A 27,863-nucleotide genomic window follows, 5' to 3' on the forward strand; every position below is an offset into this window, starting at 1 on the left:
TGCCAGCCCTTGTAGAACCAGCGTCTTGACGTGAAAGTGGCGAGAACCCAGTCAAACTTGGCCTAGGAGGAGAGCCGACTTGGCCATTGGAGGCAAATTACCCGTGGCGGTAATTGTTCAATCATTCCCAGCCAGGGGTCCGCTTTGATGACGCCACGAGGACCCTTTGCTGCTGGTGTTGCGTTACCTGGAACACGAGGGATAAGTGTGAGGCGTGCCCGCACTCGTCGCTCAGTGGAAGCTGTCGCTCACCATCCAAAAGTCCAATGACATACTTGGATTGGATGAATGACGGGGGCTTTTAGTGCCCCGCTTCGTCTTTGTATTACATTGTAATACAGGAAGACTTTTTTAAACGGATTTATTTATTTTTATTTTCTGTCGAAGATCAAAAGCCGTGAGTTGAACGTTTTTACAGAAATGGGAGTCAAACTTAACAATTTGACTTAATGAGTCTTACTAAATTAAAATGTATCTTTTTATAAATTGTAAAATAAATGAATACATTATGTTTAAAAACGAAAAAAGGAATCTCAGTTTTTAATTATTTTTTAAATGGATATCATGAAAACTCATAAATCAAGGAATACATTTTTAATTGGAACAAAAGCGATATTAAAATATTTAAGAATAATGGTTCCTTTCACTTGAAAAACAAACAAAATTAATACAAGTATATTTGCAATTTAGAAGCTCAAATAAGAGGATTTTATATGTTAACGCCTATTTTAAAATATTTGCTGTCTTTAATGTTATTTAAGTCATTACTATAGATCATTGTTTGCCCTAGACGTCCAATCCATTTGAACCGGAATTAAACATTAATTGCCGTCAATGGCCGTGAAACATTCCGAGTTCAAATGGATTTGATGCCTTTTTCTTATCTGTGGCAGCAAATGACTTCACAAAATTTCCCTTTCCCGCGTGTCAGGGCTTGACCGTAAATTTACACCAAAATCCCGTCCAAAAACGATAGTTTTGAAAAATGCAAGACGACATACAAACACGGCGCCCCCTCCCCAACCCCCCGTCAACATGGTCGACGCTGTAATTGCACCTGTACGGTGTCCTATAACTCGCCGAAAGCTGTGTTTACGGTGATCTATCACCTGGCCCCGCAAGTCCCGACAGCCCGGTCTGTTGGTCCGGCGCCAGCGCCCGATTGGCCGGGCGGAATGGCGTCGAGTGACGGCTAGCGGAAAAAACCGTCTGGTCGTGAACTAACGGGACCCCTCGTTGTCACGCCGCGGTGCCGGTCGGTGCAGGAGTTCATATCGATCGGCCGGCTCGGCAGGAATGCCGGACCCCCGTCTCCTCCATCCCCTCCCCCGCTCACGATGTGCCGCGACCTGCCCCGACATGCATCTGTCTGCTCTCCATCTTCCTCCCCGTGGCACGACAACCTTAGATCATCTCCTCCTCGGCCACGCTTGACTTCTCCTCAGCTCGGAGAAAGACGAAGAAAAACATCTCCGGCCTGCCTCTCGCGTCGCCGCTTTGAAGTCTCAAGCGCGATTGGTCGTCGGACGGCGCTGACGGGAAAAGCGGGCCCCTCTGGCCGCTGATCCACGACTAAAACAGTCGGCCCCTGCGCTGCGTGGGATACGATTACGCGGGGAAAGGGAGACGCGAGACATTGAGGGCTCTTCAAGCGTGACGTCCACTTTTCCTCCAACTTAAGCGAGACTTTTTACCACCGCTGATTGAATTATGCCTTGAAAGCATTTAAGAATGAAAAGGCCCTCAGCCAGGGTTGAGCCGTTGACCTAACGCGGCTACTTTGGCGCCAATAACGGTGGGGAAGCGAACTGTGGATGCGCAAATGACAAAAACAATCACTTCAAGGAGACAAAATGTTACAAAAACAGCTTCTGATGACTTGTCAAAGTACTTGATCAAGAGTTAGATTTAGTCTCGTTGAAATGTGCAAAATTGACTAGAGCGAAGCCTGTTTCACTCAATACCAAATCCAGTGCCTTTGGCATCGATAAATGTCCAATCAACTATGAACATTTTTTTTGTTTATGATATTCATGGGCCGGACCATTTTAGATATAATATTAAGGTATTTTTTTTATAAATGGATTAAAAGAACTGGATTAAAAGCACTGAATATTCAATTTTTTATAGATCTAAAACAATGTTTATTTTAGCTTTTTTAAATATATTTTTAGATTTTACAAAATGATTTTTGAACTAAAAACACAGAAAAATGGACTAAAAAATTACAATTATTGATTTAAAAGGGGGAAAATCAGGAAATGGAATATACATCTATACTCTTCATTTTAATTTGATCCTAAAACAGAAAGTCGGCACTCATGATTTACTTTCCCGGGCCACACAAAATGATGCGGCGGGCCAGATTTGGCCCCCGGGCCGCCACTTTGACACACGTGTTCTAAAGATTCCTAAAATATTCCAGTAAAAAATTGTTTACAGGTGGCCCGAATGATTCGCGCGTCGGCCTCACAGTTCTGCCGTTCTGGGTTCGATCTCAGGTTGGGCCATACTGTGTGGAGTTTGCATGTTATCCCCATGCTTGCGTGGTTTTTCTCCGGGTACTCCGGTTTCATCCCACATCCCAAAAACATGCATGCTAGGCTAGCTGGTTGAACACTCCAAACTGCCCATAGCTATGATTGGTTGCCCTGCAATTGTCTGGCCACCAATTCAGAGTGTCCATGCTCCAGCACCCCCTTCGAGCCTTGTGGGGATAAGCAGTTGGGATGGGATTGTTTTCCCCAAATCTATATCTTAACACGATATAAGTCAAGAAAGTGCCACTTAGTCTAGAAAATGTGGCATTCGCATAACCAGCCGCCGCCGCCACGTCCGCGTTGACGGATCGCCGACGGCTGCGGCGAATTAAAACACAGGTGTGTGTCGATTAATCTCACGTCCTCCAAACGGCGAAAACACTGGGCTGTCGACCACGATGATTTTCAGCCGGCTTTGATCGTACCACCGTTTGCGTCGACAACCAGTCAGAGCGCGGGGATGAGTCACTTGGTGGTCATTCTTTGGCGCTCACCTGTGGCCCTTTCATCCGCACCTGTTCAAACACTGATTTAACGCCTTGGCAGCGGCGGATTAGTTTTTCCACCGCGGTTTCATTCCACTTTCAAGGATTACTGCAGCAAATTTAGGAAGCCCATTGATTTTAAATGGTGACTGAACACAGAAAGGAAAAGTTAGGCTGGGGCTGTCAAACTGTTTTTTTTATATTTTTCTTTCGATTGACTCATTTGTATTCTTTCAAAAGCTGAATTCTCCAATAATGCTTTTAAATCATCACTAAATCATGCCGTTTATTTCACAACCTTGCAGAACATTGCAAAGTGGAATGAAAAACGTCTTGAAATTCAACGTAAATTGGCAGTTCTGTCAAAGGTTTGATTGGTTGACCAAAAAAAAGTGGATTTAATTGGCCATAAATGACTTTGCAATAGAGTAAAATATATTTCTATCATTAGCTAAATATTAGCTGGGTTTTTGGAAGGGTTTTGTCGCTGTTTCATGGATCCTTGCGATTAAAACGTGTGTAAACGAGCAGTGAGCTTGAACAGTTTCTATGTGGTGTTTGCACAGTGTTGCAGTGATTGAACATTTAGCTAATGAATTCCAGCCAAATGAAGCTCGTCAGCCTCAGTCTGATGACTATGAAAATGTGGCACGTCATTAACAGCGCAGGGTTCACTTAAGCTCTCATTAGCCGCTGATCTTATCCACTCCGCAAATGGAATCACGTTGACGAATCATAATTGATGATTCTCATCCGTCGGCGCGCGACATTTATCGCAACGTCCATTACGTCAGATTGGATCTCGTCACGTGATCCTTGCTGCTGGGGGAAAAGCATGCTAATGTTGAGGTGCTCATTTTATGTCGTGGAAATGTTATTGAACTCATTTGTGTTCGGAACAAAATTCTTCTACAAGCACCTTGATTTAAAAAATAATAAGAAGAATTTTGCATGCTAGCTAATGACTTATTGTCTTGTTGGTATGGGAGTCTTCTGTCATTATATTCGTGTCCTACCTAGCGCAGCTCTAGAAAAGTTAAAAATGACCATCAATTCTGGTTGTGATGTCACAACCAGAAAAAGTGGGCGTTCCCTGATGCATTGTTTTGTATAGAACACGTGTCAAAGTGGCGGCCCGGGGGCCAAATCTGGCCCACCGCATCATTTTGTGTGGCCCGGGAAAGTAAATCATGAGTGCCGACTTTCTGTTTTAGGATCAAATTAAAATGAAGAGTATAGATGTATATTAAATTTCCTGATTTTTCCCCCCTTTTAAATCAATAATTGTAATTTTTAAATATTTTTTTTGTGTTTTTTTCCCCACATGTTCGCCCTTTCTTAGCAGCTTTAGGCTAACTTTTGAGACTAGCACGTAGCGTTTTACCACTCGCTAAATGTCTTTCCCAAAGACGAGTCAAGCTATAGACACGGTTTCCGATAAAGGATCGCGAACTCAAACAAGTCAAGTCAAAGTTTCGCCCGGTGAGACCACACAAAACGCTTGTCGTCCCCCTGCTAATAAGACAATAAACGAGCTGTAGAAGCTGCAGAGAGGCGCGAGCCGTCACCATTGTGGCCGTAAGACCTCCCTCAATTATCCGCCAGCATCTTCTTTAGAAGCATCTGTCAGAACCTCAAGTCCTCCCCCAATTCAGGCCCTGATTATGGGGATCAATAGGCTTTAAAAGGACAGAGGCAAAGCAGTTTGACGGCGGGGGGGGGCAAGGGTCTGCTTTCAGACCCTAAATCCGCTGGAGCGAGCTGCGCGCCCGTGACAAACGCAGGTGTCTATTCAACCGACAGTCCTGCCACACACGGTGTTTGTTCAGCCTCGGCTCAGCGGAGGTACTTTTCATCTATTTGGTTTCTCCTCCCACAATTTGAACATCCGGGAAAACATTTGAGAAAGAAAGAGTGAGTTTGAGAGCTTGAAAATGACTTTTCTGGCGTAAAACTGGTTAGAAAGTACTTTAACTTTTGCTTGGACAGATTGTTAAAAAGTTGACATTGAGCTATTATGATTATTTTTTTCAATTTCGAATCCTGATCGTACTTTTAAAGACAGTAGGTGGTGGCCAGCCAATCGCAAGGCACGGTAAGACAAACAACCATTCATGTTCGGACTCTCCCCTAGGGACAATTTAGCGCACAGGTGTCAAAGTGGCGGCCCGGGGGCCAAGTCTGGCCCGCTGCATCATTTTGTGCGGCCCGAAAAAAGTAAATCATGAGTTTCTATTTTAGTATCAAATTCAAATGATGATAGATGTACATTACATTTCCTGATTTTCCCCTTTTTAAAATCAATCATTGATTTTTTTTTTTATGCAATATTTTTTCTTTGTGTTTTTAGTACAAAAAGCATTTAGAAAAATCTAAAAGTAAATATATAGATATTTTCCGTTTTCCACTTTAATATTGAACATAATTTAAAAAAAAAAATTCCATTTGAAATGAAAGATCATTAAAATAAATTTTCCATTACAAAGCAAAAAAAGCTCAAATAAATATTGCTTTAGATCTATAAAAACTGACTATTTAGGGATTGTAATCCCATTAGAAAAAATCTAACTTTTACATCTAAAATGGTCCGGCCCACATGAAATGGCGTTGATGTTAATGCGGCCCGCGAACCAACCCGAGTTTGACACCCTTGATTTAGTGTGTCTGACCAGTACCTGTAGAAAAACCACGCAGCCACAGGGTTTTCCCACATGCGAACGCCACCGGGGATTGATCCCTCTATCCCAGAACTGCGAGGCGAACGTCACTATTTCCCGACACTTTTAACTTCCATTAAATGCCATCTTCCACCTTCATTTTGACAAGCCCTTGCTCGTCAACAGCAAAGGTGTTCTCGCTAAAAAAACGTCACTCACGAGTTGTCGGTTAGCAGATGCGTGTTTACTCTGGAAGCCGTCAACTCTCGGATCTCCTTCTACGACTCATCGGCGATCAAACCAGCGAATGTTTTCTCGCCGCGCAGTTGCGTGTCTGAACAGACGTCCTCTTGATTGACTTTCTGTCCAAGCCAGCGATTGAAACATAAGATGTTGCAACCCGCGCCGGCCGGCCGACCGAACGAAAGCGACCGTGACGAGTGACGCCGTTGGGTGTGAGAGGAGGCCATGTGACTAGGAAAGGCATAGGAGAAAAGAGGGTGGGGTCACCTGAACCGCTCTTACCTATTTCGCCCCGAGCCGCTCACGCACAAGATTGCTTCTGCGACGGGATGCCTTAAGTGGAGGACTCGCATCATCTCGGCGATGTTCGGGCCCGGGCAACTGCTGTCCGCGCTCGTGCCCGCCGTTTTCCATTCGCCCGTGGCGCCCTTTTTCCCGGCCTTTCCGGCCCGGCAGATCTTGATCCCGGCGGGGCCCTACGTCAGCTACGAGGCGTTCAGGAGCTACCTGCGGCCCGAGCCATGCAAGGAGGCGTTGCTGTTGACTGCCGCCACGCAGGCCATGGGCATGACTACCCTGGGGGATGGCGTGGGTGAGTCTAAACAAAAGCCGTCTTGTCTGTCATTTTTTAATATTTGTTTTAATCGACTTGCTCCAGTGTAGTGTTCGGCTAAGTGGGGACCCAAATAGTTGTCATAAATCATGTTGGTGGTAGCTAGTCAAAAAGGGATACCATGGATACTAACATGATAATTGAATTGAATTGAATTTTAATGTCATTATACAAGTATAATGAGATTTAAACAACTGACTGGCCTTTACAAAATGTTGAAATGATTGTGACCAATCACATGAATCAGGTGTACAAGACTGAATAGATTTGTTTTTCAAGAACAAAATTATGTACACTTTCATTCAGAAGACATTTTTCAACATTTTTTTAGGAGAATCATCAGAAATTTTATAATAATAAATTGTTTTCTTCTCAAAATTGACTTGTATGACTTTAACATCATATTAAAACGTTTATCTTGACAAAATATGCATTTAAAAAATATGCTTTATAAATATAAATAGGTATAATTATACTGTTTTTTAAAAGAAATACATCTATTCTCATAACAGTACACTATACACATTTTGACTGGGACTAATCAATCGTTAGCTTCTTGGACGTTTATTGTTAATAGGAGTCGATGAGTTAATTTATTAAACAACATTAAAGCAATTTGTTCTAAGTACAAATATGGCAAAGTTAATGACTTTAAAAGTAAAAATTGTTCATTTTTAGAGCAAATCTGTTTTTGGTCTATCACCATCAGCGGCAGCCAATCAATCAAAATTCTACGAGGGGCTCCTTTCATCCATTTTTTTGCCCTAAAAAACTCAAGATTCTGCTCTAGTGAGTTTCAAATGACACTCAAGTGTCAATAAGACGCGAGCGTCGTGTGCCAATGTTTACAAAAGACCGCCTAACGGCTCATGACGAACAATCAATTATCAAGTCGCGCCCAAGCAGACCTAATGATGGCCATGCTAATTAGCCCATCTAGAGCCATTAGTTCCTTGTCACCCGTTGGCCATTTCATTAATTTGCCGCCGTGCCATTTTTTTTTTCTTCCCCAGACGAGCGGAGGCCCGTGAAGCAGCGTCGCGCCCGCGCCAACTACAGCAGCTGGCAACTGGAGGAGCTGGAGAAGGCCTTCGAGAGCACCCACTACCCGGACGTGTTCATGAGGGAGGCCCTGGCCTTGAGATTGGACCTCATTGAAGCCAGAGTCCAGGTGAGACCACGTCGGCTTGGGAACGCATCTTCTACCATCGGCGTATTTCAGCTGGGTTGACATGACAGGCATAAAGTGCACATAAAAAAAAACGTTCAAGAACTAATGAAGCTGGAATTTCTACATTTTTGGTGCAGGGGTGGAACTATTTTTTTCAGTGCCTGGGTGCCATGAGTGTCAATGGGCCCCCTTCACTTAATGGGCCAAATAGTGTGGGGGCTGCTATTGTTTTTTTTCCCGCGAGCCCGTATGGACACCCTGAAAAACTCAAACACAAAATATTGTTCTGGCTATCATCTTACATTTTGTTTTATATTTCCCTGTTCCCCAACCATGCACCCTTTACGGCAGGGGTGTCAAACTCATTTTTTGTCGCGGGCCACATGGTAGTTTCGATTACATCTGGAGGGCCGTTATGTCTTCCAACTAGGCTGCAAAAATTAATCGATTAATAGATTGACAGCTTTCTCCATCGTGCTAATCGATAGATCATTTTTGGACATTCAAATTAGTACAATTTTTTGCAATTATTGATTTAAAATGAGGAAACGCAGGAAATAATCTACAATCTTCATTTGAATTTCATCATAAAACAGAAAGTTGGCACTCATCATTTACTTTCTCGGGCCACACAAACTGATGCGGTGGGCCAGATTTGGCCCCCGGACCACCACTTTGACACATGTGCTTTACGCCTTAATTTCAGATTTATTTTTGCCGTCAAATTCATATGAATTTATTGCCGTGCAACTTTATGTATTGTGAATGTGACCCTAGGTTTGGTTCCAAAACCGGCGTGCCAAGATGAGACGTCAGCTAAAACTTCAGGGCCAACGTGCGTGCCCTCGTCCCAAAGATGGACGCGAAACAGTCACCGATAAAACGACCCGTCGTTTCAAACAACGCGCAAACTCTTCCGACAGCGAATCGCGTCCGAGAGCTCAACAAGACGACGAAAACTACCCGTGGTCAAAAGCCGCTGCGGCGGGTCACAGCTCGGCGAAGCTGCGCTCCGAGAGCATCGCCAATTTGAGGGCCAAAGCCAGGGAGCACCAAGCCGGGATCGACGGCGCCATGTCGGAGGGTGTCGCGCCGTCCCAAACGCAGGAAGTGGACAAGTTGTATGCTGATTGATCACTTTCCCGCGTCCTCTTTTTAGACCTATCAGGGTTACAGAGACTGTTGGAGGTAGTTTTTCCCCTGCTGTAAGTGTGTAGAAAGCCCCCACACACCCACCCACAAACACACACACCTGCTACACTAGTTTTACACGTGAAAAAATGTGTAGTGTAATAAAACACTGCACCCTACTGGACAAACTCACTGGTAGACTGTTTTGATGCTCCTACCTGAGGTAGTAAAACAAATAAGATGAACAAATTATAATAACATTATGTGATTTTTTACTCAGCCTCAACATGTTTACACAGTCTATAAACATGTGTGCACGTTTTTATATGCAAGAGATATGTCTGTTTTTGTGATGATTAAAACCTAATCTGCAGTCTAATCTTGAGCATACGTGATAAGATTTGCACACATGATTAAGAACTTGAATGCAAAAGATGATAAAAGAAAATGTGGCTATGTTTTGGTGCATTCTGTATAGAAACATGCAAATTTTTAAAGTAAAAATACATGAAAATGCATTTATTTAGCCATTTCACCACTTTTAAAGTACAAAAGGTCTCTGATTTCTTTTGACAACATGGTTACACTGTTGCTAATCAATGACTATGCTTGCAAAAAAAGTTTGTTAAAAAAAGAAAGGGGCTCTAGAGCCATATGCACCCATCAAACAAGCCACATGTGGCTCCTGAGCCATCATTTTCCAACCCTATTGTATATATATAGTATACATGTTTCCTAAGATTCAATACATCTCGTTTATACAATCTAATAACATCAAACTGTATTTTTTTAAGTCCTCTGCAGCTGTTGTATTATTTTGAATGCTTATTTATGATATTTTTCTATATTCCACAAGTGGTTTTGAACAATTTCCCAGCTGTCTGCAAACTGTGACGACACAGCAGGTGCGCATGATTTGTCGCAGGAAACCAAACCACGCCAATCAATCGCACGCTCGCACGCTAACAAACAAACGGGACCTTCCGATCCTCCCTTCTTCCACTTTTCTTTCCTTTTAACCTCTATTTCTCCTTGACGCGGATCACTTTCGAAGACTAAAGCGATCGCTTCGGTACGCGATGTCGGCCGTCCGGGCTCTGGAGGAATGGTGCCGATCTCAGTGCGACGGTTACCGGGACGTAAAGATCACCAACATGACCACGTCTTTCCGGAGCGGATTGGCCTTCTGTGCGCTCATCCACAAACACAGACCCGATCTCATGTAAGTACCAAACGTGCGTACAATCGCCTCTTAAAAACTGTACTTCTGCCGCAAATGTTGAGCATCGATCACCCATTCTCGCATAATTACACCTGAAAATAAGTATTAGTTACAATATAAGTGATAAGCACTAACCTGAGTGCGACTCCTAAACATAAGAAAAATATTAGGCCATAAATACTATGCATTCAATCTAGATTTTCCTCTTTCAAAAATAAAAGTATTTCACCATACAGTATTAAAGAGAAAACAAGCTGTTTCTCAATGCAAAAATATATTTGTGGGCCAAAAATGAAATTGACAGAACTTTTTGGGTTACCTTGTATGACACTATAATTATTTATTCGCAGTGTCTTGGACCATCTGTCCCCAAAAAATTGTCTTCATAGAGTTTGAGAACATTTCAGTGCAAAGCTTCTGTAAATAAGAACAGCAAAACTATATTGCATGAGTGTCTTTCTTAAATGACAATGATAGGTGTCCAATTAATTTGTTTTATTGCCAATTTTTGTATTGCCATGTTGTGGCATTGTCATTGTTTTGAAGAATAAAGGGATAAGTACATATGTATACATTTTAAATGGGTACGTGAGCATCTGATGGTTTTTCACTTCCATTGATGGTGATAGATGTCCAATCCAATTTGACTGGGGGCCTGGCAGCTCAGTCAAAATGGAGTCAATTTCTATTGGTCTCAATGTAAGACAATGAGTTAAGTTTTTTGGACTATAAATTATATTAACAATGAAAGAAAGGATGATTTATAGTCCACAAATTACGCTTTTTGAACACATTTAGCATAGTTTTTGTCTTAATTTGTTTTGTGTTTGCAGAGATTACAACTCTCTTCGCGTGGAGGACGTGTTTGACAACAACAAGTTGGTGAGCCGTCCGTCATCTTGTCCTTCCCTTTAAAACTTCACGTCCAGCAAATGTGCTCCAGCTCGATAAGGGCAACTGGTGGGGGTGTGGCAACTTCTTTTTCATGAGATGTTTAAGTTTTAAGGGCTCTACAGTTCCCTATTTCAATTTATTTATTTGACAAAAGTCACTCAAGTTTCACATCAAAACTGCAGCTTAGAAAGTGTTTACCTTTCCGTCGCAAAACTGACTCTTAGTCACATTTTTTTTAACGTGCTCACTGACAACCTTGAAAATGTTCACTTCCTGCAACAAAGCCTTGCTAAAGGAAACCTGAGTTCAGAAATGGACACCCTTGTATATTTAATCAAGTATCACGTTTCCTGCACTGGTGTTAGATAAGAAACAATTTGAACAAAAGCATATTCAGACTGTCCGTTTAAAAGTCATGTTGCCAACTTGCTGCCTTTTGTATCTGCTATGTGAGTGCACGGGAAGTGAACTCTATTTAAAGTCGATTGTGTTGTCCGACTGATGACGCAGGACTTTAGCCTTTCCCTCTTGTCCCTCTCAAGGCTTTCCGGGTAGCAGAAGAGGAATTGGGAATCCCGGCTCTTTTGGACGCAGAGGACATGGTGGCCTTAAAAGTCCCGGACAGACTTAGCATTCTGACTTATGTGTCCCAATACTACAATTACTTTAAAGCACGTCAGCCCAGTAAGAACATTTCATTTCCTTGTCATTCTTTCTGAACTTTCTGTTCAGATGATAAGAAATGACACACATTTAGATGCTTTTCATTGTTTTTTTGGGGTCATTTTGACCAAAAATCAATCAAATGGTGAACTATATCATATTTCAGACATTTTTTTACGGTTATTTAGGAGTGAAGCAGTCTTCGGGGGGCTCAAAAGAGGTCCCGTTGGAAAAGAAAAGTCTTCCGGTGGCTGTAGTTAAGAGTCAGGTGGTTCCTTCCATTATCGCTGATCGGTCATCACCAAAGATGGAGAAAACCGCCGTTACGGTAGGATCACATCATCCAATGAACCCGTACGGTTGCCCCAAAGAGATCATATAATATCGCGGAGGTTGTTTCACAGAACTCGGACGCCAGCAAAAGCGGAACGTTCAACAGTAAATGTGTGGCATGCAAGACTCACGTTCATCTGGTCCAAAGACACTTTGTAGAGGGAAAACTCTTTCACAGGAGCTGTTTCATGTAAGAAAGTCATTCTCGAACCATTTAAAGTCCCACTATCACCAGTTCTTACACACTTATTAAATGATAGACTCGTAAAAGATAAATTGGCAAGACTCAAACAGATCCAAGACTATTTAGATTGTCCCAAAAAATCATTTATGTGACTGCTTGATGACGTAATCGCCGATAAGCAATCCGGCTGAGGGCATGTGATTCAACAATGAACGGTAGTCAAGACTTGTTGTGTTTATCATGCAATGAGTGGGATTTTTTTTTGGGGGGGAGAGGGGTTTTTGTTTTACAAACAGAAGGTTGTGGCTCTGTGTCCAAACTGTCCAGTTGAGGAAAGTAGCCCCTAAGGTGATAGTGGGATGTTAAGTTCAAATTTTGAGCCCAAAATGTTGGAAAGCCCCTCACAGATGTTTTTTTTTTTTAGATGCTGCGAGTGTTTCGGCACTCTCCATGCAGGCGGATATGAACCGGGGAAGAATCCGAATACTTTTGTATGCCGAGTACACCCCGAGAAGAGCTCTGAATCCTCCTCTGATGCTCAGCTCACGTCTGCGTCAGAGTTGTTGAATAGCTTCATCCAAATCCAACCACCCAAGTCTTCCCAGCCTGTCCACCCCAGCCCCCCGAGTCAGTGCTGGACCACCTCGGCCCAGAAGACTCAAGCGGCCCGGCAGAGCTTTTTCCAAACCCCGTCGGCACCAACGACAATCCCTCAATGGCCGAAACTCAACAACAACAACAACGGCAGACCAGGAAAGAGTCTTGCTGAGGAAAACTACAACAATAACAACAAACGTCTGTTTACCATTCGTTCAGCAGAAAGACGGTGAGTTTTGGAAAAAAAAATTTGCTTTTCTCATATTTTTCAACTGTGAATTTCAATATGCAGGTTCGGAGCACAATCTGAAAAGTGCACTTCTCCAAAGGTCGAATGCAAAAAAACTCCAACTCAGGATTTGGACCCCTGCAGTGAAGATTCCGCGGTTCCCGAGGCGAACGAAAGTGGCGGAAAAAAACCGACAGCTGCTTCAGGCGAGTAAATTCATCAACTATTTATTCTGGCCTAGTACCAAAAGCCCACCTTGACCCTTTGTCTGCCCCCTTTTATACCAAACAAAGAAAGCCATTTGCGAGGTTTCCAGTCCATGTGGGATGAAAAAATGATTTTATTAGACTCACCAGTAAGCATTCCTCCAAAGGGAAAGCAGGGGTTCCAACTTCCTAACAGAAATAAATATAAGGCGTTATTTTTTTTCTTTAATCTGGCCAAAAATGATCAGCATGGGTTTTTTCTCATATCGTCTCATCTCGGCTTTTTGTTATTTTTTTATACTTTGGTTTTCTATTGTTTACTAGTAGGGAAAACATCTGCAATTAAAGAAACTATAGAGTCAATGATCGATTGGAAGTTTTAAAAAAAAATATCGGACACCTAATTATTACATCATTTTTTTTAATTGGAAAAACCATATAACAATTAGAGTAAAAATATTTTACTTCTCTGCTGTCATTTACTGGATAGATCTATTGCCATCAATGGCAGCCCCTAAATTGATTTATTTAAAATGTTGAAGCTGTTCAAACAATAGGAAAGTTGTTGATCTGTTTCCTTAGTTTGAGTGTTTTAATCGCTAATATGTAAACAACTGTGTAGACAATGGGAAAAAAAACACATTTTCAAAGCAACTCTGATTTGTCAGTTGTTGTCAATGAGTTACATGTTTAATAAATACCATTTATGTGCATTTATATAAAGTCACTTTTATTTCAACTCTTCTTCCCTTTGCGTAGAGGCTAGTATAGTTTAAAATAATGCATGCAAGAAGTTAATTTGTGAATTTACTAAAGGCATCCATCCCCATGTTACCCTCAGATCTCCTTTATGAAAGGCAGTCAAAGACTAAACCCGCGGAAAGCGAAGCAGAGGCGCCAAGGTAAAGCCTATCAGTATCGCTAGCCCGCTGATTAGACGCGTCGCTCTTGATCTGGTCTAATCTAGTTGGCATCTGTAAACCACGCTACCCCCAGCTTATCCTCTTCTTAACAGCAAGTCCTCGCGTCTCTATCACCCCGCTAATGACTCTCGTGCCACTTTCATCTTCATTTTATCTCTGCTGGTGCTTCTCTGCGCCGTCAAATCTACTTTGAAATTGGCCTTATTGCTGATTGTGTTTTTCTTTCTGTTGTGCAGAAGACAAAATGAATCCACCAACAAAGATCATTGGCATGACTTCACATCTACCATGTCTTTCTCCAACGTGTCCACCTCCACCACAAGGGCCACCCCGACTGCTGTCAATCTTTCACCAACTGGCCATGGGAGTCTGGGTGAGTTACTTCCAGGCCTGAAATTGATCAAATAACTCAAAACAAGGAGTCTTTGAGTTCCGTTCCTAAGTTAGATTTCACTGTTCAAGTAAAAGTAGGCATGAAAATACATGAAAATAATAAAATGGGATACTTTACTCGCCATTATTGCTCAGGAGTTGATGGGGATTTAGGGCTCGCAACACTATCCAAATCACTCAATACAACTCTTGAAAACAAAAACAAAATAGCACACAGCACTCAAAACATCAACATTGCAACAAAACACATACATGCACATTTTTTACATGATTGTCCTTATTTTTAGTTTACATGAACCGGGAGTTGTTTGACTTTGACTACTGCCGACGTAAGGTCCTTGTGACCACAAATTTTTTTTAAAGTTTAATTTTGGAGAAAAAAAAAAATCATTTTCTGCCAATGTCTAGATCCGGCAGTGGCAGACAAACTCCATAAAAGCATGAAAATGGAAAATGACTTGCTCTATGTAGATAATGAACACTTTGCGGATAAATAAATAGCAGCAAAAAAATAAAAAAGACACTGACTTTTGGAGCTGATTCCAGACCAATAAGGCTTCATTCTCACCCACTGTCTTTATTCCAGCCGATCCTCCCAGAAAGCGCTCGCATGTCAAATTCCCTCCAAGACGGCCAGCCGTGGAGTCCATTAACGAGCCCACCTCCAATGTGGACATCCCATCAGGCACGTTGTCACCTGAACACATGTTTGTTGATTAAATATGAGTTTAAAGGAAACAGTAAAAGGTGGAGTCACATATGACAAAAGCTACCGTCTAATCCTATTTCATCTACCTCTCAGGCGCTAAAAAGGGAAAGTATTTGTCACCCACCAACGCCTCCGGCGCCGAAACGAGGTCACCCTCCGTAAGTTCCCTCCATTAAGTCTCTTAAAAGATTAATTAACAGTGTGACACGTTCGCTGTCCAAAAAAATGGACATTTTTCATTTCACTTATCAAAAGTCAAGCCTTTTTTTTTAAATGATGAAACCACATGGATTGGACTTTTAAAATCGTTTTTTGTTTTATATCAGCGCCCGCCTTATCACGTCCCGGCGGAGCGGATTGAGCGAGAGCTGGACGACATCGCGATGAACTTGGCGCTGCTGGAGAGGGAAGGCGTGGAGCTGGAGTGGAAGCTTCGCCGCTCGGAGGAAGGTGAGCGCGTGGTTTTCAATCATTGGCTGCTATTGACAGCGTATAACGTCCAATCTGTTGATGGTTTCTGAAAAAAAAAAAACGGGAGGGCCGTTGAAACATGAAGTTGCTGATCTGTTTCCTTACTTTAGGGTTGTTTCCTCACTTTAGGGATCGTTTTGATCTACATCCGATTAAAATTGGCTTTACGAGCCTCATAATCGCACGTAAGAAACATACCGTAAATAAGGCGCACCGCATTATAAGGCGCACCCTGAATGAATGACACATTTTAATTTGTTTTCCATATATAAAGCACACTGCATTATAAGGCGCCCTGTCTATATGGGAGAAAATTTAAGACTTAAGTGCGCCTTATAGTCGTAAAAATACGATATATATTTTTGGGACCTTTCAGAGGCCGAGGGCGATCTGCTGATGGACCCGCTGATGGTCGACTGGTTCCGGCTCATCCGAAAAAAGCAAATGTTCATCCGCAAAGAGTCTGAACTCGTGTACACGTGAGTAGTGAAAGTATTCATTTAATGTGAAACCTTATTAGGGTTGTCCCTAATATCGAGTCCCAATCCGATAATCTCGAAAATTCAAATATTGCCCAGATGTGGTGCAAGCTCATTTTTAAGGGGATATTTTTGGGATATTTCAGAGCGAGGATTCAAGAGCTGGAGCGCCAGCAGCCGCCTGTCGAGCAAGAGCTCCGCCGACTCTTGGAGAAACCTGGTAAGAGTTTAACGTCGCCTGCCGGCGCTTCCGCTTTTTGAAGCCGGCGTTTACCGTTTGATAGATGGCGTCAAATCGGCCGAAGAACGAGCGCGCGAGAAAAAACTGATGCGCGATCTGGTGGACATTGTGAATGGCAGGAACGCCATCGTGGAGGTTCTGGATGATGAACGCCTGAGGTGAGAAGGACGCTGTTATTTGAATGTAGCACCATTTTTTTATTATGATTTTCAATTGGATACTTTTTAAGGGCTTAATGCTTCTATTAGTGACTTTGATTTAGCTAATTGCGTAATAGAAAATTGGTTGTTTACAGTGGTGGGTGATGCTGATTGCGATCTAAAATGTAGCATTTGTTTTTCCCGCACGTTTTCAGGGAATTGGCGGAAGACGAGGAACTTAATGCGATGATGAAAAATTTAGGTGAGTACCATGCTTTAATCACCTATGATGAAATCTTTTATTTTTACGTTTGAGGGGCAATTTTAGTTATTTTTTTTGTTTTTTGTTTTGTTTCCTTTTGCTATCAATAGGAGTAAAGAAAAGTAAACCTAAAAGGAAAACCCCCATCTCAAAACTGTTCGCTCGAAGAAGTAAGCGACGAGTGCAGTAACAGTTTGTTTATTTTAACGTACAATTTGGGGTCATATGAGGTCACCGTGTGCAGAAAGCTCTGTAACATACGTACCGTTTTCTTTTCTCGTGGCGCAATGGGTTCCCATTACAAGTGTCGTATATACATGTCATACAATGTAATATCACAAGAATTAGCTCCTATATTGTAATATAACGAGAGAGAGAGGTCATAAAATTACGAGAAATTAAGTCACACAATGTAATTTTACATGAAGTTTTTATGTTAGGTGAAGTGGAAGTTATTTGGAACACTTTTGCTTTCTTTGTGTTGTATTGGACTGCAGTCTAAATAATGTCGAATTTTGGAAGCCATTATTTTTCTGTTTAATATTCACACATCATTAGTTTACTGTCACTTACTCGTATTACGTGCTTGTCACATTTCCGACACGTGAAAGACTTGCCTTCCTCTATTTTCTCTTTACATTTGTATTAATAACATGTCAATGTGTGCTACCTTCACCAAGTCGTGCAAATTTGACAATAAATGTTGCCGATCAGGTGGCGGGAGGTCAAAAGTAGGTTGTGGTCCGTTGAAATAATTCCTCCTACATTATGTGCACATTAGACACACGTGTAATCCTTCCACAGTCTGCCAGCCAAATTGAAATTATTTCATTAATAATTCCAATAATGGATTTTAACAAATTTCCTGTAACGACATTAGCAGGAGACGAAGACGGCGGGGGTGGGTGCGGACGCGGGGGTCTCGTTAATTAAGTAAGCCACACGTGTTGAGCAGCCTCCATTTTTGTACTGTAGGTGGCAGCCTGGCTATGCGCTATCACACACACACACACACACACACTTTTCCACGAACACACACAGCCACCGCTTGCAAAATCCAATTTGCCACACTTGCCGACAGTTAATTTCTTTGCTAATTTTATAAATGCTCAAAAAAAAAGAGGGAGAGAGAAAGTTTGAGCCGTGCCGATGCCGTAACGCTACGTGAAAGAGGATTAGCTCTAGCGCTAGCTTATGGCGGCCAAGGCTTATAAACTACAGTGCGGCCTTATCACACCACTGACATGCTTTAATTAAACATTACTCTTTACTAATATCTGCATGGCAATTGTGCCGCACCTGAGCTGCAGCAATGTGCGGCCTACTTTTTTTTTTCTTCATTATTATTATTATTTTATTAGTGGTTTAGATGGTGAAGTAAAGCGTGCAGTAGCAACCTCAAACTCTGCTGTCCAATAAATCCTTTGAAGATTAGTGTGTGTCTGCGCTTGTGTGAGGTGGAATTATTGTACGAAAGATGATGAGCATTCGTGAGGCTTGTTTTCTGTGACCGGTTTTGATTTTTGGAGGGATTTATATTTTATTTCACATTGCTGTTTACCCCTCCTATGATTCAAGTTATTTATCACAATTTATAGTATAATATATTCAAAAATAGATGTCGAAAATTAAAAGATTTCTTTCCCTCCACATTCATCAATTGATTCAAATACTGTAAAATATTCTGTTGACTCAGAACACCTCGGTAACTATTTTCTAGCCTACCAAAATGTATAAATTAAGCCTGCGATAATGACATTTTGTTTGAACATCATTGCGATATTCCCCTGTGCAATAGTTTTTGAACATGGAGACTTTTGTTTAGCTTCATAAAAGCAGCAAACTGCTCGCAGCTTTTCTCCTTGAAATACATTGTTAAATAAATCATCTTTTTGTGCAGTGACATGGTCTCCCTTTCATATAATCTTCATCATTCACAGATGTACCCCCTTTAGCCTGGATTAAACGATTAGAATTAAAATGATAGGAAAACAATGTGGCCACATGATGAGTCAACCAAGGATTTCCCAAATGCAGCCATTCAAGTCATCTGGTGAGTAATCTTTCATTTTTCATATCGCCATATACATCGCTAACCTGCCCAAATGTCACAATGTCATCCCAAAATGTACTACAAATGTTTTATACTCCCTCCCATCACAATTCCCGACCAATCCAAAACTCTTCCAACTTTAGTATAATTAGCTCCTTCCTATTTTCTCGAGAATTGCAATTGTAATCACGATCCCCAAATAATAAGCCCCACCCCCTTAACATCCCCCCACCCCGACCAATTCAAAACTGTTCCAACTTTAATATAATTAGCTCCTTCATATTTTCTCGAGAATTGCAATTGTAATCACAATTCCCAATATAATAAGCCCCGCCCCTTCCCATCGCCCCGCCCAAATTAAGATCCCCCCCACCCCGACCAATTCAAAACTGTTCCAACTTTAATATAATTAGCTCCTTCATATTTTCTCAAGAATTGCAATTATAATCATAATTCCCACTATAATAAGCCCCGCCCCCTTCCCCATCCCCCCCACACAGTCACAAAGTCCCAATTTTGAAAACATTTAAAAAATATATAATTGTTGATGGATTGCAGAAGATACGACATTGAAATGCGTGAAATGGTGATCACAAAGTCGGAACTGAGTTGCGGAATGATTTTTTTATTTAATTTTTTTTTTAAATAGAGGAAAAAGTGGCACGCGTGTGATGCGTCTGACAGTAGAGACTTGAATTTGTGATATTAGAGTTAATTAAAGCTTTGCGCCCCGTCTGCCGCAAATGCTCGCACTGGTGCAATTAAGAATCAAAGGCGAGGGCTTAGTGTCAAGGGGGCGGCTGGGGTGTCTAATACATGCTCGGAACAGGAACGCGACTCGATTCGCCCGGCGAGCGCCGAGCGACAGGCATTAACAACAGCCTCAAATTAGAGCCACATTAATATTCATAAGTAAAACAATTTGTGCGCGATGAAATGGAATCCTCGGAGGTGAGCTCGTGTGTCCGGGCTGCTCATTAGAAAATGCCATTAGCCATCGAGTGCTCCATCTGTATCAAATGTGGCTTTTACACTGAATTTCTAATCTCGTCGGGAGAACTTTGCCCACCAGGATGCAACAAAATATGTCTTTATCAAGCCTAGTGAGGTCATTGAATAATATGTTGAATGGTAAATTGCAATGGATTTAACTCATAGGTGGTTGGATTGTTTTGGTTTTTGCGACTGTTTATTTATTTGTGTTGTTGTTGCAGTTATTCTCAAGGACACAACAGTCTTTTAGTGCCATTGACAATGATTGACATCTTTTAAATTAATTGGTTTGTGGTCGTCAAAGGTAGCCATGAAGTTAATCATAGTTTAACTCTAAATGGTTTGTTTTTCCATTTCAATGTTCAATATTTGATGGAATTATGAAATATATATAGTGTTGGGCTTCTTTTAGAATGGGGCAAAAGGTGTTTTCTTTTTTTTGTAATTTGATTTTTTTTATAGTACTCTTTCTTGTATGTCTTGTAGTTTCATGCTTAACATAACTTTGGCTGTTCATAGCATGATAATGTCACTTTAACTGTATATAACAGACTTTTTTTCTATTTTAATCAGAATCTGTACACTAAAATAAGACGTACGGCTAAAATATTTTCATAGGTATTCGTTCCTTTCTGTTCAATCACTCTTATTATATATATTCCGTTGAATGATCGCCGCCATAGGTACATAATTGCAATAAGTGGGTCACACACAAGCCCAGTTGCATCATCTTTTGCCCCGCCCCCCCGGCGAATGGCTGCCACTGGCCTGTAATTACGATCCTCAAGGTAATTTGAGCAGCCTCATTAGTTCTGATGAGTAAACGAGTGCAGCGCCTCTCATTTATTTAAGACGCTTTTCTCATCAGCGCCATCATAATATTTGAACAGGGAGTTTAGAGCCTTCATCTCGCCATCCTCGTCACTTTTTCTCCTTTTTTTGCGGCCTTACAGGCTTCAAACGTGTGTTTGTTTACATTCTGTCACCTGAAATGAGATTCTCATAATTCCCACAAACCCCCTCCAAAAAAGGCATTGTTTTGTTACCTATCTACTTGCAAAGATCCATTTTCTATGTCACGCGGTGAAAGCGGGGCGTACAAAAATTTGCATTGAAGGGAAATTATGCACGGCGTGCGAGTGGGAAATGAAATATCTAAAGTGCATGACTGGTAGACTTGACAAGTGCAGCTTTCATCCATCTCAAATGAATAATTTTCACTTGCCTTAAACATCCCTAATCCAAGCATGTTATCAGCGGGCGCGCAGGATTCTGACACTTTATTTTTTATTTTTTTTCCGCCGCAACTTTGGACTCGACGCCGCAGATTCACGCGAACCGCGCTCGTGGTCTGAGCCACTCGCTTTTTATCCTCTCCCGCCGCGTGCCGGAATCGGTGAAATTCCCTCGCCGCCGTCGTGTAGATGTCGCCTTTCACCCCCGATTCACACTGTTCATGAGATGCGATGTTGAGACTTCTTTTTTGACCCCAGTGGCCCTTTGTCCACTATTTCAGGGCCCGCCTATGCTAATATGCTATGCTAATGCGCTAACTGGCTGTTGTACTAGTCCGATCTGAAGACATTTTGACCCTTTTTAGACCAGGGTTGTCCAAACTACCACTTGCGGCAAATTATGACAATGTTATTGCAAATGGCCCACGTATGAGATTTAAGTTCAACCTAGATTCTGTTGCATTTCTCAGCTTTAACGCTAGAGGGAGACAAACATTATTTCGAATCAGTGTCGGAAACTAGAATTTCTGGACTATCTTTTACATAAATATTTTTAAGAAAGTAATCCAATCTGATAAAGTTCTGTTGTTAATTTTAAAAACATTTTTTTTACTTTTTTGCAATCTTTATCTTTGTTTTGGGACGTTCCTTTCAGTAATGTAAATAATTCTATAGATTAGTGATAACAAAATGGATTGGATGGCAGCCAATGAGTGTCTTATAAAGGCTTAAACACTTATTTGTGTAAGAATTTCAAGAGTTATCATGCTAATGTGAAAAAAAGTCCAAAACAATGCATAGATCTTTAGAAAATCTTTTTCCTCGGGGGTGTACCAGTTTTTTTTACCCTCCCCATTGTTGCAAGCCCCATCCCACTCAGTCCCGTTCACGCTCCATATCACGTTAAGCAAATACTCCCCCCCCCCCCCCCCCCCCAATAAACAATTAAATGCCTAATTTGTATTTACGAGGCTAATCCGCGTGATAGCTGCTAATGCGCGGGGTTACCTGGCTATTTTTCAATATCCACTTCCACACGAGCCAGCCGATAAGAATATTAACCTCATCGGTTTCAGGTAACTTTCAACGCGTGAACATCTTGTCTTAAAGACCCCAGCGCGCGAGAGCGGGAGTCTCTGCCTTGGCATTTAGTGACATTTTAAGCCTTTTAACAGAATCCAGACGGGGATTTGCCTTTTCCCACCAAAGGAAAATAATTTATATCCTCCTTTTTTTTGCAGAAACTGTGGGTAGAGGGATTAAATACCGCACGGAGATTTGTATGTGGTGCAAGTAAAACAATGTTGTGACTCAGTTAATACATTTGCGCTCATCCACTTTCATGTTTTCCCCCCTTTTTTATATAAATGGAGTCATTACTCATCAGACTGAGGTTGGCTTTGGAGACTCTGAGTTTGAAGTGTTCGGGTCACATTGGTGACAGCACCAATTACTTGCATCACCTCCCAATCAATCTTCCTTAAAAGCTACAATATGGAGTCATTTGAGCTCCAAATAACACCTCCAGAATGGCTTGGATGCCACACTGGCTTTTAATAAGAAGTCGAGCTTGTCTCTTGTTACCGTGGTAACTGAGAACTTGCTTTAATCACCTTCATCGAAGCGCTTTATAATAGGAGGGCACAAGCCATGATCCCAAATAAGTTAACGCGGAGTGCGAAGAAAACATACTTTAGATATTCTCTGTGTCTGGCCAACAGCTAAATTAGATTAAAACTGTTTTTTTAGTTTATTTCTCAGAGAAAAGGACTACAGGTCGTGGCTCATTGATTTTTATTCAATAAAGTGCAGTGTACCTGAGTACAGTACCTGAGCTGATAGTGTGACTTAAACCCAAGAGAGACAGGTGACTATTTATTTCTGGTCATTTCGAAAAACAAAATTCAGATATTAACAATTAAAACAGTTAAAAATGACCGTGTTTTGCTGTTTAATATACATAATTTTAAATGATTTTTGCTTTTTTGAGGCTCCCGTTTGTGCGCCATTTAATATACACCTGCCGTTTACTATACCCGAGTATTTTAAACGGCAACTCCGCTTTTTTGGCAAGATTTGTATGGTGTTCATGGGGGCATAATTATAGATACTTAAATTCATTAAAATTCCAAGTCAGACTTTATTCAGCAGTAATTAACCCGAGCAGTAAGTAGTTTTAGTCTGCAAAACGTTGATTCACCCCGTCACGGCATAAAGAGTGCGTAGTGGATCGTACCTTCCCATTTTTGCGCCATTTAATATACCCCTGCCGTTTAATATACCCAGGTATATTAAATGGGGGGTATATTAAACAGCAAAATACGGTAGCTTCTTTCACGTTGACCACACCTTAACTATGACGTATTAACACTTACACAACACTTAAACGAAGGAAATACAAAACAGTTTTACACCAGGGAGGGTTTTTGACAGTTTCTGGATGTTTATAGGCGGTGCCCCTAAAAAAAATGAAAACAATTATTCTTTCCTCCTCTTCTTAACAAGTGAAAATTGTATGTCGTCCTTCAAGTACAGTACCAATGCTGCCTTCCCATGTAGTAGGAGTTTGTTAACATTTGGTGTGTGTGTGTGTGCGACATGCAGCGTCTGTTTTGCGTGTGCGTGCTTTGATGCGCTGCCTCTTTATCTCACGGACGGCAAGGTTAATGAAGTGGTGGCACTTTTGGAGGAAGTGGAAATGGGATGAGTAGAGAAAAGACCAGAGGAAGCTTGGAGATGAAACGTCCGGCTCTTAGCGGCTGTAAGTGGCAATTCTGCTGTGTTCGCCGCAGACAATAAGAAAGGCAAAAGGGGGTCTAGGGGTGGGGAGGAGAGGGGGGGGGGGGGGGGGGGGGGCACGCCGGGCGGGGGTCCTCATCCTCTTAAAACGCTGCAGACGCCTGAACGCGGAAGGGTTGATTGCATCTCTTTCAGCGCGGCTCATGAGCAATGACATTAACGTTGTAAGTTGAGCTGTCAAGCAAGTCCTCGTAAGGCCGTTTGAGTGTTTCTATGATGCCTTTAATCCCGGTTTTGTGCTCCGACGTTTTCCCAATTGTCCGCACGCAGAGGCTAATAGGCAGAAAACTAAAACTACGTCTTAAACTAAATGGGGTCTGATGTAAAGCTGCTCCCAGTGGAGGGAGTCCTTGCCGGGATTTGACGAAACAAGGGTCGCCATCAACAAGGGCGTTGAAGTCAATAGCGCCGAGCCGCGTTTACCACATATATTTTTGTAGTTTGTCCGTTTGGAGAAACAATTACGCTGCTCCGTGGAGATTTCTTCATCTCCTTTTGAAAAAGGCATCGTTTTTTTGGGAGCGATGAGGAAATAACGAGAAGGAAAGTCTTGGCGTTAGACGACGTGATGACTTGTAATTTGTAGCTATTTATTCCCATTTTATGCTCTTTGTGTCTTTGCGTTTTTCTTGGTTGCGCTGCTCCCAGTTTGTATGTTAGATTTCGTCCAATCAGATTCGTAGATCCATTTTAACTAGCGACTAAAGTCTTCCCAGGTCAGACGGACTGGATGTCCATCGTCGTAAAGGCAACCGAGTTAACCAATCACCATTCAAAGTCGCGGTGCTGACCCCCAATGACGTCAGTCATTTCCCTTCCCCTGATTACTCGTCTCCGCCAATTCCAACTCGCCAAACAATTGGAACATTTCCGATTCTGGCCTGCTCCAGATTATGTAAATGTCCAAGTTGCATAATTGTCCTATATAATATTCTGTGAACACGCTTCCAAAATGACGACTTAGCGGTGTGATTTACTTGGCAAGTATAATTCCTTCGTTATCATCGTTCATAGACAAACAAAAACACCGACTCCTGATTCCAATTTAAACAAAGAACAGCTAATGCTCATGCTTCCTATTCTTTACGTTTTTTTTTTGTCTGTCTTTTTTTTTGCTTGTAATGTTCCAATTCCCTTTACACGCACGCAAGCTAATAGGTAAAGAGTCCTGTACGGACCAAACGAAGCCAAGGAATTAGCATATAGATGAGTTCCTCTCACGCGAATGGCGCTCTTTTGCCTCCCATGTGCTCGACTGAGATCACGTATGTAAAGTGCGAGTAGGCCACCCCCCAAAAAAACATACATTAATCAATTTCAAGTCATCACGTCGTCTCACGCCAAGACTTTCCTTCTCGTTATTTCCTCATCGCAAAAAAAAAAACGATGCCTTTTTTAAAAGGAGGCGGGAAACCGACGAGGAAATCTCCACGGAGCAGCGTAATTGTTTCTCCAAACACCGAAGGGAAACGGCGGCGACAAATGAGCTTCTCTTTTCCCGTATAAAGCCGCATTCACCAGGGTAAATAAATACAAGCGCACCTCGTCCTCGCCGGCGACTTGTGTTTGATCCTCATTACTGTAATTCTATAAAAACAAACACAAGCCTCTGTGAAGTATTTGCGGCCGAGCTGTTGTTAATATGCCCAAAGAAGCTTACGGAATTGGGTCAGCTAATTAAGCAATTAGCTTATTCCGGCTCCGCGGTCAGGGCCGCCGCTAATCTGCCGAGAGTCTCGTCTGCCATCCCGACCGAACGCCGCCGCGTCTCTTTGGAAGCCATCTTTTCCCCCATCCGTGCGGCTAATGCGCCCATTTGCCATGCAAATCCCTGCCAGTGAATAGCTTGTTTATTGTCAACTTGCAACACGGAGACATTTATGTAGCGCCGCTCGAGTGTTTTGCACTTTGCGTCGGGAGCTGTGTTAACACACACAAAATCCCAGACAGATTAGGAGCGAGCGTGAAAGCCGACACACGTTAAGTGATGCGTGTTTTCCCTCGCCGTCAACGCCGCTTCGCTAAATACTCCCCATCACTGCCATCATTTCCTTTGCTGAATAGCGACTGTTAATTTGCTCTGTTGTCCGCATTCCTTGACATCAAGCACGTCTGATGTACGCTTACGTTTAACTATATGAATGTACTTTAGTCCACATTTTACAAGACCAATATATAAACTGGATTTTACGACTATATGTCGGATATAGTTTGGTTGGGCCTACGACTATTACTAAAGTGCGACTTGTTTATTTTATTTGATCTCTCAACACGATCTCCTGATGTTGTTTTATTAGGCTAGTTAGAAACTGAGAAACTGTTATGTTAACAGACGCCTATTTTACTATTGTTACATAACGTATGTTTGTTCTTGGTTTCCGATCAAATTTCAAATCATAAAACATTATTTTTATTGGATACAAAAATATTCCAAAATATTTGTAAATATATATATATATATATATATATATATATACATACATATATACATATATACATACATATATATATATATATATACATACATATATACATATATATACATACATATATACATATATATACATACACATATACATACATAGATATACATACATATATACATATTTATATATTCATATATATACATATATAAATGTATATATATATCGACATATTCAATTCAATTCAATTCAATTTATTTGGCAAGAAAAAGCACCAGGCTAAGGGCCATGTAACAAGTCATATCTACATATATACATATAGATATATATATACATATAAACATATAGATATAGATATATATATACATATATATATATACACATCTACATATATACATATATATATATACATATATACATATAGATATAGATATATATATACATATATACATATAGATGTATATATACATATATATATATACGTACATATACATATATACGTACATATACATATATATATATAATTTTTCTCTTTTTGCTAAATGAATATATATGAATAATATAAAATAAATACAGCTTTAAGATTGTTGCAAGAAAAATATAAATATCTTAAGGGAAAGTGAATGTGGGAAGCCTGAGATAAGTGAATTAAAATGTTTTAAATTTGACATTTTTCTACTCGAAAAATAACAGTTTTCATCAGAAAAGCAAAACGTTTGCCTCCATTTAGTCCAAATATCCAATTCGCAAAATTTAGGATAATTTAAGACCGAAAACAATGTGTAAATGATAACATTTTTATTTCTGCCCCAAGCCCTTTATTGGACAGCCTATTCATGAATGCATTAGACAACAGCCCAAACTGTAAATGTGAATAAAGTCAGCGTGGCAAAGTCAGCACTCGTGCGTGTTGATTGTCGTTGATGGAAATAATTCAAGTGCATTATTTTTTTCGTCTACCGATGCCATCACGTTCTGTCATATTGCCATCTGCACGAGTCAATGACTGAATAATAACATCTTTCCTGTGTCGAAATGTGGCGGAGGTGCGCTATCGTATGCAAATGACGCTTTAATGAGAGCCATGCGAGTCTGACAAAGTGTACCTAATTGAAGGAAGGGGCTTGGAATGCATTGTTAACGGGTCAGGGGGACGCCACTTTACAGGCTGGCTGATAATACGCAAGGTGTGGAAAAAGCATTTGCAATCTCCCTCATCCGTCCGTCCGTCGCTTCCCATTCAATTCGTTCATTAAGCTTATGCATATCATCAGGCCGATATGGCAGGGATAAAAAGCATGTGAGCGACGGCCGGAATTCAAACAAGCCTTCTCATTTGCAAAGGTCATTAAAGCCTGGCATACATTAGAAAATCTGCTAATTATGAAATGGCTTAACTTCACATTCGCTGGGATTATGGCTCCTCATTTGGAATATGTTGATCTCCCTTCCTTTTTTTTTCTCCTTTCGCTCACCACAAGACACTTGACAAGCAATGTTCCGGCTTCTTGTCGGTCATCTGCGCTGACTGGGAGCGGAGCAAAGAAAAGCCCCCCGTCCTCATCACACACTCC

At 41.4% G+C, this 27,863-nt stretch overlaps 2 protein-coding genes across 2 annotated transcripts; both read left to right on the forward strand.

Annotated features, from left to right (window-relative positions):
• The first annotated feature begins 2,391 nt into the window (after window positions 1-2,391).
• LOC144089063 (uncharacterized) lies at window positions 2,392-9,219 on the forward strand. The gene is made up of 3 exons (XM_077619881.1): window positions 2,392-6,517; window positions 7,552-7,709; window positions 8,487-9,219. Exons 1-3 carry the CDS (start codon window positions 6,289-6,291, stop codon window positions 8,841-8,843), a joined length of 744 nt encoding a protein of 247 aa, XP_077476007.1. The 5' UTR covers window positions 2,392-6,288; the 3' UTR covers window positions 8,844-9,219.
• Window positions 9,220-9,795: 576 nt separating this feature from the next.
• Window positions 9,796-17,587, forward strand: micall2a (mical-like 2a). Its single transcript, XM_077618646.1, has 17 exons — window positions 9,796-10,062; window positions 10,896-10,944; window positions 11,499-11,640; window positions 11,808-11,947; window positions 12,024-12,142; window positions 12,561-12,962; window positions 13,026-13,119; window positions 13,985-14,070; window positions 14,328-14,464; window positions 15,071-15,169; window positions 15,287-15,351; window positions 15,520-15,643; window positions 16,041-16,143; window positions 16,290-16,363; window positions 16,428-16,542; window positions 16,740-16,786; window positions 16,897-17,587. The coding sequence occupies exons 1-17, from the start codon at window positions 9,920-9,922 to the stop codon at window positions 16,974-16,976; spliced, it is 2,019 nt and encodes a 672-aa protein (XP_077474772.1). The 5' UTR covers window positions 9,796-9,919; the 3' UTR covers window positions 16,977-17,587.
• Window positions 17,588-27,863: the final 10,276 nt, after the last annotated feature.

This window comes from Stigmatopora argus, chromosome 14, assembly GCF_051989625.1.
Source record: "Stigmatopora argus isolate UIUO_Sarg chromosome 14, RoL_Sarg_1.0, whole genome shotgun sequence".
Taxonomy (NCBI): Eukaryota; Metazoa; Chordata; class Actinopteri; order Syngnathiformes; family Syngnathidae; genus Stigmatopora; species Stigmatopora argus.

Excerpts from the sequence above, each read along its gene's own strand:
- LOC144089063 (XM_077619881.1), top strand. The coding sequence starts at position 6,289 with ATGTTCGGGCCCGGGCAACTGCTGTCCGCGCTCGTGCCCGCCGTTTTC. Across the intron at positions 6,518-7,551 it reads TACCCTGGGGGATGGCGTGG|ACGAGCGGAGGCCCGTGAAG; the intron begins GTGAGTCTAAAC and ends TTTCTTCCCCAG. Across the intron at positions 7,710-8,486 it reads TCATTGAAGCCAGAGTCCAG|GTTTGGTTCCAAAACCGGCG; the intron begins GTGAGACCACGT and ends ATGTGACCCTAG.
- micall2a (XM_077618646.1), top strand. The coding sequence starts at position 9,920 with ATGTCGGCCGTCCGGGCTCTGGAGGAATGGTGCCGATCTCAGTGCGAC. Across the intron at positions 14,071-14,327 it reads AGCGAAGCAGAGGCGCCAAG|AAGACAAAATGAATCCACCA; the intron begins GTAAAGCCTATC and ends TCTGTTGTGCAG. Across the intron at positions 15,170-15,286 it reads CAATGTGGACATCCCATCAG|GCGCTAAAAAGGGAAAGTAT; the intron begins GCACGTTGTCAC and ends TCTACCTCTCAG.